This window comes from Protopterus annectens, chromosome 13.part0 (assembly GCF_019279795.1).
Source record: "Protopterus annectens isolate FY-2018-M chromosome 13.part0, PAN1.0, whole genome shotgun sequence".
Taxonomy (NCBI): Eukaryota; Metazoa; Chordata; order Ceratodontiformes; family Protopteridae; genus Protopterus; species Protopterus annectens.
In genome coordinates this window covers 369,850,774-369,864,745 of record NC_056747.1, presented here as the reverse complement: position 1 = coordinate 369,864,745, position 13,972 = coordinate 369,850,774, and the positions used below count along the sequence as shown (strand labels likewise).

At 37.5% G+C, this 13,972-nt stretch overlaps 1 protein-coding gene across 3 annotated transcripts in view; it reads right to left on the bottom strand.

The window, feature by feature from the left end:
• The window catches only part of CSNK1G2 (casein kinase 1 gamma 2), a 936,064-nt gene that overhangs the window by 64,133 nt on the left and 857,959 nt on the right, over nt 1-13,972 (bottom strand). For all 3 annotated transcript variants that reach the window (XM_044053978.1, XM_044053977.1, XM_044053976.1), the window contains one exon: nt 4,151-4,257. In XM_044053978.1, the coding sequence (XP_043909913.1) occupies nt 4,151-4,257 (107 nt within the window). The remainder of the gene's footprint in view (nt 1-4,150; nt 4,258-13,972) is intronic.

Sequence of the window (13,972 nt, the reverse complement as noted above, 5' to 3'; positions counted from 1 at the left end):
GGTGCTTCACAACAATTTTATCTATTTTGAGGGGGAGCTCTTCTGTTAAACTCCAGTGTGGCTAAGGGTACCAGATCTGCATCTATTTATGTGAATATGGTTTTAACCTGAATGGGACAGGAAGTTTGTTTTTACATCTGGCTTTTTTTTTTTTTTTTTTTAACAATGTCATCTCATGTTTTAGATTTTTGGATGACATTCACATTATCTGGAAAGGAGAGCAAGATTTAATCCCTAACTTTGTCGATTTAAGTGGCACTACCTCTTATTTAGGATTGAAATACAGAATAGATAAACAACAGATTTATTATTTAGATATTTGTGTATATGTATGTATATGTATGTATATATATATATATATATATATATATATATATATATATATCAATTATGATGGAAGCATGTTTTTTATCTACTTTTTTTGCAAAAGACTTTAATTCATTTTTGCATTTTAACAGCTATCACCCCTTATTTCAGTGTTGTTAAAAGGCAGATGGGTCCACTTAGCCAGGTTAATTTCTGTTTACAATTTATTTCTTGATGAGTTGGACAAGTTGCTACATAAGTTTTTAAAAAGGGGTTATCCATCTGGTTTATTAAAAAGAGTTAGCGATTAAGTAATAATGGAGAGATCTGGTAGATTTGCCCCAATTTAAAAAAATTGATGGTACTGTGTATTTGTCAACAGTAATGTCAAGGTCTAATGGTAACAGAGCATGTACTACGGTAGTGCCCTTTAACCATGATGCTGTTTATATTAACAAAACCTTGAGAATGCCCTGGAATATGGGCCTTCACATCTGAGGTGAAGGACAGATTGGGTAGTAGTAAAAGAACATTAAAGGATGGTTAGCAATTTAGAATCTAAAGTTTGTAAATTTAAGTCAATGATGCCGAAGTGCGGTATGTACAAATTCTATAAATATATAAACGACTGCCTGTATGTGACCATCAGTAACTACGGCCGCACTATATTATGCCCTGGAAAATGTAATTGTAACACTTGCATGGTGGTTTGCCTTGCTACATGTATTTCATTGTCAAGCCTTTTATGTAGGTAAAACCATTAGAAGGTTAAAAGAAAGGCTAGGGAAACATATTAACAATACCAAAAAGAAAAGAACTAATGCCTTACTTAGACATAGTTTAGAATGTATTAAATTTCAAGAGATTTTTATTCGTTACTATTGATAAGATACTAGTCAAAGAGAGAGGGGGGTGACTATGAAAGTTTATTAGAGCAGAATGAGACAATATGGCACATTAAACTAGATGCCGCTAATAAACCAGGTTTAAATTATTTTTATTCCATTGTGGGACTTCAAAAAAAAAAAAAAAAAAGAGGAGCAAGAATTTGAAATAATTATACTTAAGTGTTACTGCATTTGCATTTTAACATTTGTATATTTTAAAATCTTATAAATTACATACACACATTTTTGTTTAATCTCTGTTTAACTATTCATTAAGCATTTATTTATTTTACAATGCGCACTACATGACATTGTACCTTACCTTTTTAAATCTAACATTGCTGGTCATTAATGTATTAACAGATGGGTCAAGGGGTACTTAAGATGTAATTTTATGGTGTGATTTTACCCTGAAGAAGCCTTTTTGTCATGGGTGAAAGTGCTTAAGTTCAATAAATCTTCTACAATGTATTTGCAGTGCTGGAGGTTTTTTTCTTTTTCATTTTACTTGGTTGTGAGTGGTTTTAAACTATACAGATACTGTCAAACAAAGCTAGAGATAACAGCAAACGGGTCTATATTAAAATTGCGAAACCTCACGCGAATACGGAAACATCGACACATATATAGCGAACAGAGAAAACAACAAACGTCCTGAAGCACGGAATTTGAAATGTCGAATAATCGCCATAGTTGGCCATCCCCACCGCCCGCTACGTACTACCTACCCAAACAAAATAAATAATCCACACTTCCCCATATCTACACTTCACCCATATATCCCATATCCTAATCAAACATTCACTACACACAAATGTATCTAACTATAAACAACCACCACCCAACTATGGGAAAAGTATAAATTATGTATACATTCAGCTACACAACTATATTACTATACATACACTTAACACGACCCTACTTCTAACCCTAAAGTAAAGGTTGCATGTATTACTATGTATGCACTTACCTTAACCCGCACCCTAACCCTAAGGTCTGTAACTACTGCACACTTACGTTAGGGAGCTATACCGGATAAGGGCCAACTATAATGATTCGACATTTCAAATTTCGCGCTTCAGGACGTTCGGTGTTTTCGCGGTTCGCTATACGTGTCAACATTTCCGTATTCGCATAAGTGAGGTTTTGCGATTTTAATACAGACCCACGGCAAACTAGTCACTTTTTTATTTTTAGACTTCTCTCAAGCCTTTGGCACAGTTTGTCACAGCAAACTTCTACTTCAAATGTCTTTCCTAGGTTTCTCACAGCCCACCCTTTTGTGGTTCAAAAGCTAGTGAACAGTCCGTAAAATAGCACTCCATGTTCTCTCCTTACCTTCCAGTCACCACCTGTGTACCACGAGGCTCTATCCTTGGTCCCCTCCTCTAACATTTTCACCAACACCTGCAACACACACACACAACAGGTCATCCTAATACAATATGCAGATGATCCCACTCTCATTTACACATCTGACAACATGGCACACTTCAAAAAACTACACAGGAAGCTTTAACAGCCACTGAAACATGGCTTTGTAACTCAATGAACTCATGCTCAACTCATAAAAGGCCAAACTACTACTTTTTACCCCAAATCCCTCTCATGAAAAAACAAAATTTAAAGCCCTCTCTCTTGATAATACAACCACTGAAGTCACTCCTCATAGCAAATTATTATGGGTGATACAGGATGTTAAGCTTACATTCAACATGCATGTACAAAACTGCATAAGAAAAACTCATCAAAAACAAGGGATGCTTTACAGAGCCATAAACTTTCTACACTTGCCACTAATCTCCTCCCCACTCTTTTTTACGGTGTTCACATCCTTACTAACCACCAGGCTTCACAAAAAATAAAACTTGAACAATGCTACAACAAAGTTGCTATATTTACAGGAAATACCCCTTTCAGAACCCACCATTGTTTAGTACTAAAAAGCCTAACTTGGTCAAAACTGCCTCATCAACCAACATATACACAGCTGCTTCTTCTTTCGGCTTTTCCCGGTTAGACACAGCTTCTTACTGCATATAAAATTATCCACCATCCATCTGCCTTGTCCAGCACTAGATACCATTCTACACAACTATGTTCCCAGTCATTACAATTCAGTGATCAGAGACTCCTGTCTGTCTACAAACCTAGCAAACATGCTGGGCATTGTCTGTACTTGCCTTAACCAATGTTTTATAGTATGTCTAATTTGTTACAATTACAAACTGCAGATGTTTTTGCTTTACTTTTGAAGACTGTGAAATGATTGCTCTTAAAATGTTTTGTAATAATCTGGTGCTTTTTCCCCCCTGGGACTCAGAAATAAAAATGGGCTTCTACCCAGTTGGACTTTCCCAGTAATCAAATGTCAATAAATACATAAACAAATAAATGGCACTGGATAATAAGACAAGGACAGCAAATCTGACATGGGAGGCACTGTGGAGGAAGACCACCCAAAATATTAACAAGCCAAGGATTTGTGTGCAGCCTGAATACCACCATACATCTTAGCTAACAGACAGGCTCACATTCCTTAATGCAATTAATTGCTGACCCACCACTGCTTGCCTCTCTAGGTGTACTGAAGATAATTTTACTGCAGCAGCCTGATCCACTGGGATTCCACAAGGCAAGCCTTTACTAAAAAAAGGAGAATACAAGAGGCCGGCCTGATGAAAGTCTATGTTGTAAAGTGGCTGACAGAAGTAAGACTTAAAGTTACAGGTGTGGATGACAAAACAAGGTCATGACCGAGATTGAACTAGCTTTAATGAAGTGAATGCATAAAACAAAATGTTTAAGAAACTCTTAAAACTTGTTCAAAAGACCAGTTCTATCATAGCTGCACAAGTTCCATTTTACTTTTTGCCTTTATTCCCCAAAGAGCATAATAAAGTAATTAGCAAGTAGATATGAACAGGATAATGGATAATATACACGTATGTACTTACTTTGTATCATCTGTCACTTCCACTTCTGGGGGAGCGGTGATGGGTGCATTGGAGTGCCCTGCTGTAGGATCATCTGGATTCAACTCGCCATTGGTAGAGTTCATCATCTTCAAAAAAGAAAGAGAAACACATAAGGGAGCAGGAATACAGCAGACAAAAGACAAATTACAGCTATTTATGTAAAACAAGCAGTGCTTGCTCCTTCTGGGGGATTTCCCCCCACAATCATTTATATGGTTTGTGGGTGAGAGCGAGGTGAGGCTGGAAACTAGTGCCACAAGCCAGAAAGTGACAAGTACATAAGAAGTTTGAAGCACTTTCCAGATCTTTTTTTAGCCCAAACCTTTCTACTTCAGTAATACAATCAAAACTGAAAGTCTGTCTGCTGTAGCTGTAGAAATGGGTTTAACAGCTCATACCCAGGTTAAGAAAATGTCAGATACAGCTATAATATAAATAAGACTGCCCACTGATGAAAATGTTCCTGTCACAAATGCACATACAAAAAAACTGCATCAGCAGCATCGCCAAAGTAAAGCAAATAAAGATTCTGAGAGCCAATAAGGACCACCAGGCTTACCTTGCCTACCCATTTTTCTAACTTCAGGATAGGCTACAGGTCAAACTTAACTAATTTTTATGTATCTTCAGTACAACAAATTCCTTATGTCTTGTCCCTTGTAAAAAAAAATTCTACTAGTGTTTTCTGGTATTACCATTTCCATCAGTAACGTGATTTCAATCATACAACAGTTTTTCTGGTGGGGTGGACAACTTCTTTGGATATCTCGCAAGTTTTCCACCAAGTATCTACAAATTGTGTCCTCCTGCTCCCATTTCTCTTTCTTCTTTGGAAGCCCAGGTTACCTGAGCTACTTAAAAGACTCAACCTGAGAGACTTCAGAGATTCATAACTAAAAAGATCAGTTCAAAAATTTTAGTCATCACGACAGACTAGCAGCCCCCTCTTTGTCCTCTGTCTCTTATAGACACCTCTGTGATGAATGAAACAACCCTTTTTGAACTTCTATTAATTCACAGAACAAATGGGACCTCAAATATCCAGTTAAAGGCATTATACCTTCACCAGCATATAAATTAAACACACTGATGTGATACATTTATGTTGGAATGTATCCCTCACCTCTGAAACAAACCTTAATTACATGTCAAGCAGAGAAGCTCTGTTGGCACCATCATCATAAAACTAGACAAATGTGCTGACAGCCTCAAATCCCATCTTGCCTTTCCTTGGGGCTTGAGGGAACTTCTGAATAGTTTTTTTTGGGTAGGTCTACAATGGTACTGCATACTGATTAACTAGTACAGATCTACGAATCTATGAAAATATATTTGGATGCAGAACAGACTAATGAGAGAATAAAAAAAAAAGTTTTTCCAACAAACAGCCAGCAAGGTGATGGGGACTCCACTTCTCATTTTTCTCATAACAAAGCCCATAAATAGACTTTCCCAGTGAAACCTTTTCCATTACTTAAGGAAACTGCTTGAATGTCAGAAAAAAAAGCCCATGAGCTGACTAGAAGAATCAGGAGTAAGTTGGATGTGAACCAGAGTCCACTGTCAGGAGGTTGATATAATCAGGAAGAAGACCAGCAACTAATAACAGGCAAGGCTAGGATTTTTAAAGAAGAGCTGAGCCAAGGGTCTGGCTTGGCTCTTAGAGCCCAATAAGAGCCAAGCCAGAGCAGACAATCACAGCAGTAGCCTTGCTAAAAATAACTGCATCTGGAAGTACAGGGCTGATTATTTACGTAACAAAAAAAAAAAAAAAAGAAAAACAAATGCTATAGTTACAGGCAAACAGACATTGAAATTGCCAGCATTCACTCAAATGACGGTATGCTGATAATACTTCCTAACCGCTTGCACCCAGCCACCTCCTACACTGCACCCAAGCTACAGGGTCTGCTGACAATGAAAAATGGAAAAAAATATAATAAGCAATAGCGTAGAAGTACACTACTTTACATGCAGCAACATTAATGTTGCCCTGGCTTGTGAAAAAATGTCAGTTGTTTTCCTCTTCTGGCCTAATCATGATTTAGTGCATAGTTGTCCATTTATTGTATAATGTGGTTGAACTAACAACCCCAAGGTAAAAACTACATGTTGTGTTTTTCAGCTTTTCCCGGTTAGGGGTCGCCACAGCGGAACTCCGGTCCGCTAATGATTGGCAGTAGATTTTTACGTGCCGAGTTGCCGGCCCTGATGCACAACCTTCAACGAAGGTAGGCCCATTCATGCATGTCTCCACACAGAAGACGCTTTAGCTGAGAATCGAACAGGACGTCTTACTGTGAGGCGACAACGCTACCGCAGCACCACCACCGCAGTCTACCACATACAATACCTAAATGAAACAACAAAAGCATTGTGAAATGCTGGATTTTGTTAGCTTTATGTAAGAAAACAATTTTCAGGTCCCTTAAGGGAACCCACAGTAATACCAAATTCAGCATTCTTAATAACCTACTTGGATACAAAATGCACACACTGTTTCAGTGGACTATGCCTCTTCTGAGAAGGTATTCCATCTCTGACAGTAAAGTTGCTACAAAATATAACAATAATGGCAAGCTTTACTCTTTTATGGATACTGCCATCAAATAAACAATATCAACCATAACTGCCCCCTGTTCTCGTGTATTGTATGCCCCCCAAAATAACATCTTTCTGTGCACTAACTTCTCACTGAGAAAAGAACTACAGTGACATTTTATTTCATCTTGTGATTAGTAAACAAATACACTGTCCACAACAAGTCAAAACACTTATTTGCCAGCTGTAATTATATGATGGGCTTGTGCTTTCATGTACAAGATGCCTCCACACCCCTTGCCAAAACGACATCCCAGTTCTCTGTACATGTTTGAAGCTTGATGGTGAGAAGAGTGAAAGAAAAATAAACTTGTAAATAATACAGTAATTTCATCATGTTGCTCTTGAACACATTATCAGCCCCAAACGCACATTAAGCACCTCTCGGAGATGCACAACACTGAGATAAAGATCAGGAACAAGTGAGACACTGGGGCTTACCCACAATAAAAACAAACAAAAGAAATCTGCCCATGCTGTCCTTAGCATTGGTAGTGCTTTCCAACCTCTCCTGATCTCTCACTCTCACTGAAACAGGCTCCTCCCTGTCCGTGGGAACATATACCCCATCCTAAAAATGAGCTGAAAATCTTAAAAAAAAAAAAAATGCCCAACTACAATGTCTTGCATTAGTCCTCTCAAGAAAAAATGTTTACATCTTCCTTTTCAGCACTGTGGCAAGTGGCACCACCATGTCTGGTATTCCAGCCAACCTCAAAGCTTAGATATGCAGACCTGACCTAACAGAAAACACTCTTAGCCTGCAGGTCTGGACTGAATCTACAGTCAGCAGTTACTAAAAAAAAAACAATTACGACTGTGGCTCGGCTCTTTAATCTACTGGATCATAAGCCTGTGCTGAGCTTATACTCAGGCTTCAGACAAGCTCAAGATGGCTTCCCCACCTCTACCAGCAACAAGGTGAAATTGGTGAATAATTTGGAGACATGTAGAACATCAATCCCATTAGATGCAGTTTATAGGCATTAATTGTGGTTGCAAGAAATGGCTGATAAAGCTAGAAATTTGACTGTTAAAGTAGTGGGAGGACTCAAAAGCATAAACCCCCACTTTATGCCATTAACGTTTAGAAAGGACACTGAAATGAACTGAAGTAGTAACTAATTAAAAAGCTTTTGTTCTTATGACTACTTGTATAAAAAATTTCATGATGTAAATTGTGTTATACTTTAAAGAAGCTTAGTACAGTACACTGTCAGAAGTATTTTAAATATGTGCTGGGGGAGTTATCAGTGATTTCTGTGTATAGCGCAATGTGCGTGTACAGCTTTAAGAAGCTTTCTAGGGGCTTGCACAAGTGTATAAATTCTGAGCACATGTGAGCCCAACTGCCATTTTGTAGTAAGCGGAGATGTAAACATGTATGTCTGTTAGACAGTTGGTTTACATTTTGTAATGCTGTTATCTATCCTGATGTGTTTTGAGGTGTAAGGGATGACATCTACATCCTGGGTAGTTCCCTCACCTGACAAACTCAGAGTCAGAGGTCAGGAGAGTGTAGCAAGGGCTATACACATGTGAGAGAATCCCTAGGAAGCTTGATAAAGTTTTATGTCCCAAAAAGGATAAACTATTCTGGTCCAAGACCCACCCCCCCAATAAACATTTCATTGTGGTTGTGTTCAAACATGAGTTGTCTGAGGACTCTTCTGGATGATGGACAGATCTAGAAAGTGGGGGAATGCCTCAGGCACTTTTGCCCTATATGCACTGAACTATTTAATCTCATATGAAGAGATGCCACAGAGATGCGGCACAACAGGCTTTATCTACTCAGAAGAAGCCAATGATGGAATTAAAAGCAACTTCAAGCTACCCTGATGATGATGTGAACTATCACAAACTTTGTCATGCACCTGATGTGCAATAAGGCAGGTGAAGTAGCAATGGTATCTAGCACAGGATTAGCTATTCGATGTCATGCTAGGCTGACGTTATGTGACTTTGTGGGCAACTTTAAAGCATCCTTTACAAATACTCCATATGACGAATATGCCCTGTTTGGAACCACTGTCAAAGAAAAGATGCAGGACAGAGAGTAAGCAAGATGACAAGACCTTGACTGCTGTAGAAAGATTTGAGGTCCCACAACACCCCTTTAACAGAAACCAAAGAGGGCCTCATTTGCACTGGTTTTGAAAGTCAAAATGCCAGTCTGACTCACCTTCTGACTGGGACAGCAGATGTAAGCCCTTTACTGGAAGTGGGCTCAGGGAAGAAGGTGGTCCACAAAATCAGGGGCATCACTGTCCCTTTTCTAATAGGAGACCACAGAACCCCTGAAAGTCTGCCTGACTGTTCCTTTCTGGAAGCAGTCCAGTGGACAAATCTCCCTGTACCTAGACTCCCTCCCCTTCAAATGATACAAATATATAGTAAAACAAAAAATTATTCTGCTGGTATAGGGGTAAAAGACAGAAAAAGAAAATTTAAACAGATAGGTGAAAAGGAACAAAGGAAAGGAAATGGATGAAAAAAAAAAATATATATATAGCTAATGACTGGGAGTTGGAATAATGGCTAAGGTGTTTGACTCACAGACACAAGGTACAGTGTTTGATTCTCACCTTTGCGAAGGAAATTGGCTAGGCATAGAAAGGCTTATTAAGAAAGGTAGCCTAGAAATTAGCTACGAGCATATGAAACCACGAATCTAAGGAAAGTGGAAAACAAAAAATAAAGTGCTTTCTGTAAGTCTGGACAGTAAGAAGAATAGGGATTTTGGAGTGATGTAGATATAATTATATTAGAAAATACAAGATTTTTAACAAATGAAAGATTACAAACAGAGAAACTATGGGGAGGAAAGATAAACTTGAATTTGGGAAATGAGATGTTCTGAAACAGTCATTTTGTAGAAATACAGTTAAGATACTAGCTGTAACTTATAGGTTTCATAGGTAGGTACTAGGCTATTGGCCCCAAGGACCTACGTAAGCCTAACCAGCAAGGTTCCATGGCTTACGCCACCCAAGAAAGTTTTCCTGTGCCAGTGCCGAGTAGACACACAGAAGTGATCCCCAGTGAGTATTTCCTATTTCCCATCCACTCATCAAGATTTTTTTTTGAAGAGAGCTAATGAAGAACTTTGCTTGACATAGATGGGTAGCTTGTTCCAGAGTATAGGAAGTCTCTGGGACAGGAATCTATCCCTCCAGCATGTCCTGTTTATTGTGGTGACTGGGTTTAGGTCCCTACGGTGTGTAGCTCGAAGGGATCGGGATTTCTTTAGGTGTAGCATGTCCAACAGCTCTGGGTTTGACATAGCTTTATATGTTGGGCAGAGATCACCTCAGAGTAGGCGATATACTACGGAGTAAAGCTGGAGTTTTTTGAGGCGGTCAGTGTAGGGCATTTGCTTGAGGCCAGTAATCCTCTTTGTGAGGTACTTCTGTGGCCTTTCCAGCTGCTGCAGATGTCTTGTGAGGTACATTCCAAAAGGGGCGCTGTACTCTATAATGGGTCTAATGAGTGTCGAGTAGAGGGGAACAATGACCTCTTTTTTCCTGGATGAGAACCCTTTTATGATGAGGTGTGCCACGTAGAAGGACTTCCTGACTACTGTGGCAATAGCACTATCAAAGGAGAGACTACTGTCCACCTGGGTCCCAAGGAATCTTATCACGCATTTGGTGTTAAGTAGATTGCTGCCTATGTGGTAGTTCATGGGTACTTTACCAAAATGGGAAGATTAACCACTGCAGATTTAAAATGGATAAAACAAGTACATAGAATTACATTACATGCTTATAGCAACTTTAAAGAAAGGGAAAGCTTAAGTCATCAGATTTTAAAATAGACTATGTAGTGATAAATATGATTATGATTATTATAGGAGAATTTAATTGTGATTTAAGGGGCGACCGTAAAAAAAAAAAAAGGAAGGATATATGAAAAATGTTAGAAGTTGTAAGATGTGAAAAATTAAAACTTTAGGACAACATTTTATAGGCTTACAAAAGAGGTATGTATAAAACAAAAACAGATTATTTTATAATATGAAGGTTTAGTTATATGAGAAGCGGAGGTAGTTGAAAGGATTTTCTGATCATCTTGCAATATGTCTAGAGATAAAGGAAAACAAAGAAAGTATGAAAATAGACAAAGGAATAAAAAGGACAAATTAGAAAGCATGGAATGAAAAAGGAAACTGGTTAGTAATACAGTTATGGAAAGATCATATTACATATTTTTAAAAAAAAACTGGTCTGAATGGTGTATATTTTAGGAAAAATATAAAAAATGTTTTCCAATGGCAATATAGAATGTGAGAAACAGAGAAAAAAATATAAAAGAACACTTAACGATGCACTGGAACGTTTAGAACATAATGATAGAAAGGACTATGACAAAGAAAAGATTTGTGTAAAAGAAATCAAGAGAAAATACAAGAACTGTTACATAAGCAAAGATATTTTTACAAGGAAAAAGAGAAGCATCAAGTTAATTAAGCAGATTAGTGAAGGTAGAGGGTAGTGTAATGAGAGAAATAAAAAAAATGCAAAAGTAATAGAACTCAGGAAAAGATTATGAACAGTGTAGTACAATATGTACAAGAAATGTTAAAAGGAAAAAGGTCGTGAAAAAACATGGAAAGTAAAAAAATTAACAGAAAAAGAGAATAAAGAGTTGGGAAATGAGATTTCTTTAAATGAGTTAGATTAAGTATTAGGACAAGTATATACAGATTCAGTTGCAGGACCAAATGGAATAGAATATGAAGTGTATAAACATTTAAGGGACTGGCAAAAAAAAAATTTTTTTAAATATGTCTGAGACAGACCCATACACATATATTTTGATTAAATGGTTAAATGAAGGTTTTATGTGCAAATATTTATTTATTTACTTATTTAACATTTGTTTATTGGGAAAGTCCGACTAGACACAGGTCCTTTTTCAGCGGAGGCCTGGGTTGAAAATATCAAGTTAAGCAAAATTACAAGTCTGAGTTACAGTTACAGGTAATATAAGACTTACACAAAACAAAGTTTATATACACTGCAAAAGAAAAAGGCTCATCTGCAAGCGAACTCAAAGTGTCAAACATAAAAGTTGCAAAAAGATAAATACAAAATGTCTTAGATAAACGTGTGGAAGAATACAAATGCTGACAAAGAAAACGGTCAGAAATCATGGAAATAATATCAAAAAGTATAAAATTTATTCCACATGATGCACTTTTCGTCTGAGAAAATACTCAGACTTTTTCAGATAAATTCAAACACAACCCTCCCATTAATTAAACAGTACATCATCAAATCAAGTGCTTGAATCTTCCAATGAAATAAATATACTCAATTTTCAGCTGGCGGACACTACGAGGAACAACCTGAAGCAGATGAGAACGGCACAGACCAGACAAACCAGCAAAGGAAAACAGACAGAGAAGATAACATTTGATCAAACAAGTAAAAATGAGCTGTGAGTCTTTGTAAATGTTACTGGGGATTCCAAAGTACACAGTTTTTCTTCACTTCATGCCAAACCTGTCCTGGTTTAACTATTGGCAAATGGTCTTTCGTTTGTACCTACAACACAAACTAATGTGGCTAGACTTATTATGGACATGAAACGTTTTATACGCAAGTTGAATCTCAAGTTATTACTTGATAATGCTGAATATGTGGCAAGTGATAGATTTAGCATTCCTAGTGTTTACAATCCCCCCTTAATCCTACACTCGCTTTGTTTGAAAATATATGTGAACTTGACATCAGAGAAATGTTAAAAGACAGCAAGCTTGGATTTAATATTAGCATAAAGGAAAAGTTGCGATTAGAAATGATTAGATCATGCCAGGTGAGAACTATGAAACCGGACAGAGGCGGAGGCCTGGTCATAATGGATAATTGTGAATATATTTACAGGATAAAATAAATGTTAGACACTGTAACCTATGAACAAGTATCCCTTAATGAAGTTACTAAAGACTTTACAGGGTCAAGGGGTACTTAGAAGACTTGTTCTTAGAAAACAGAGTGAACATTAAACTGACTATTCCTAGCCAGAAAATATCACTCCTATTCGGAGTCCCAAAGATACACAAAAACCCAATGAGTCCCCTTGTTGATGCACGCAACTCAATCACCTATGCATGTGCTAAAGTAGTAGATTATATATTGAAGAACTATGTCCAAAAAAAACCATACATATGTAGAGACTCTTGGTCCTTTTTGGAAAAAATTAACAACTTAACTTTTAATGGAGACTATGGTTTCTAGACAGTGGACGTAAAAGACCTATACACGTCTAATTCCGCAACAAGTAGGAATTGAGTGGGTGACGCTGTTTTTGAAACAAAAGGGAAGTAAAGAGTCAGACATCTCAATGGTAGGCGAATTGTTGGACATTATACTGACTAACAATTATATTATGTTTGACAATGAATATTACCCTCCAAAAAGTGGGGGTAGCAATGGGGTCCCCCTGCGGTAGCGGTTTTGCAAACTTGGTGATGCCTAAATGGGAATCAGATATGATAGACCAGAAAAAGGAAATACAACAAAAAATTTACTTTTACACCAGATATCTGGACGACATATTTATGATCAGAGGGGATCATAACATGGCAAAAGAACTAGTGACACACTCCAACAATAGTCGACTTTCTAAGATTCACACATCAATTTAACACAGAAACCATAGCTTATTTGGATGTTTGCATCAAAAAAGAGAGACAAAAGAGAATATGTTGCAACTATTCACAGGAAGGAGACAGATGCCAGCTCCTTCATTCATTTATCTAGCAACCACCCATTTCACCAAAAACAGGCAATCATAAAAGGACAGTTAGTAAAAGCTGCCAGAATGGTGACAGAAGATGTAGATTTCATGTTTGAATGTCAACATTTAAAGAGCATGTTCATTAGGAGGGGGTACCCTAGCACATTAGTTGAAAATCTTACAACTGAAGTAGCCACAAAAAGAGAGGAAGGTATTTTTCTATCTATCCTCAAAAACACAAGTAAGGGAACAACTAATATATTGCCAGTACGTAATAGTACAGACAATTTCACTATGAGTTTGATTACATTTACTTGTGACGCTAGTAACATTCTGAACATGGTACAGAAAAACTGGCATCTTTTGACCAGTGACCCCATACTATGTCAGAAGTTAGGTAAGAACCCCAAAGTTATATTTCGTAGAGGCCAAAACCTCAAAAGCCTGTTAGAA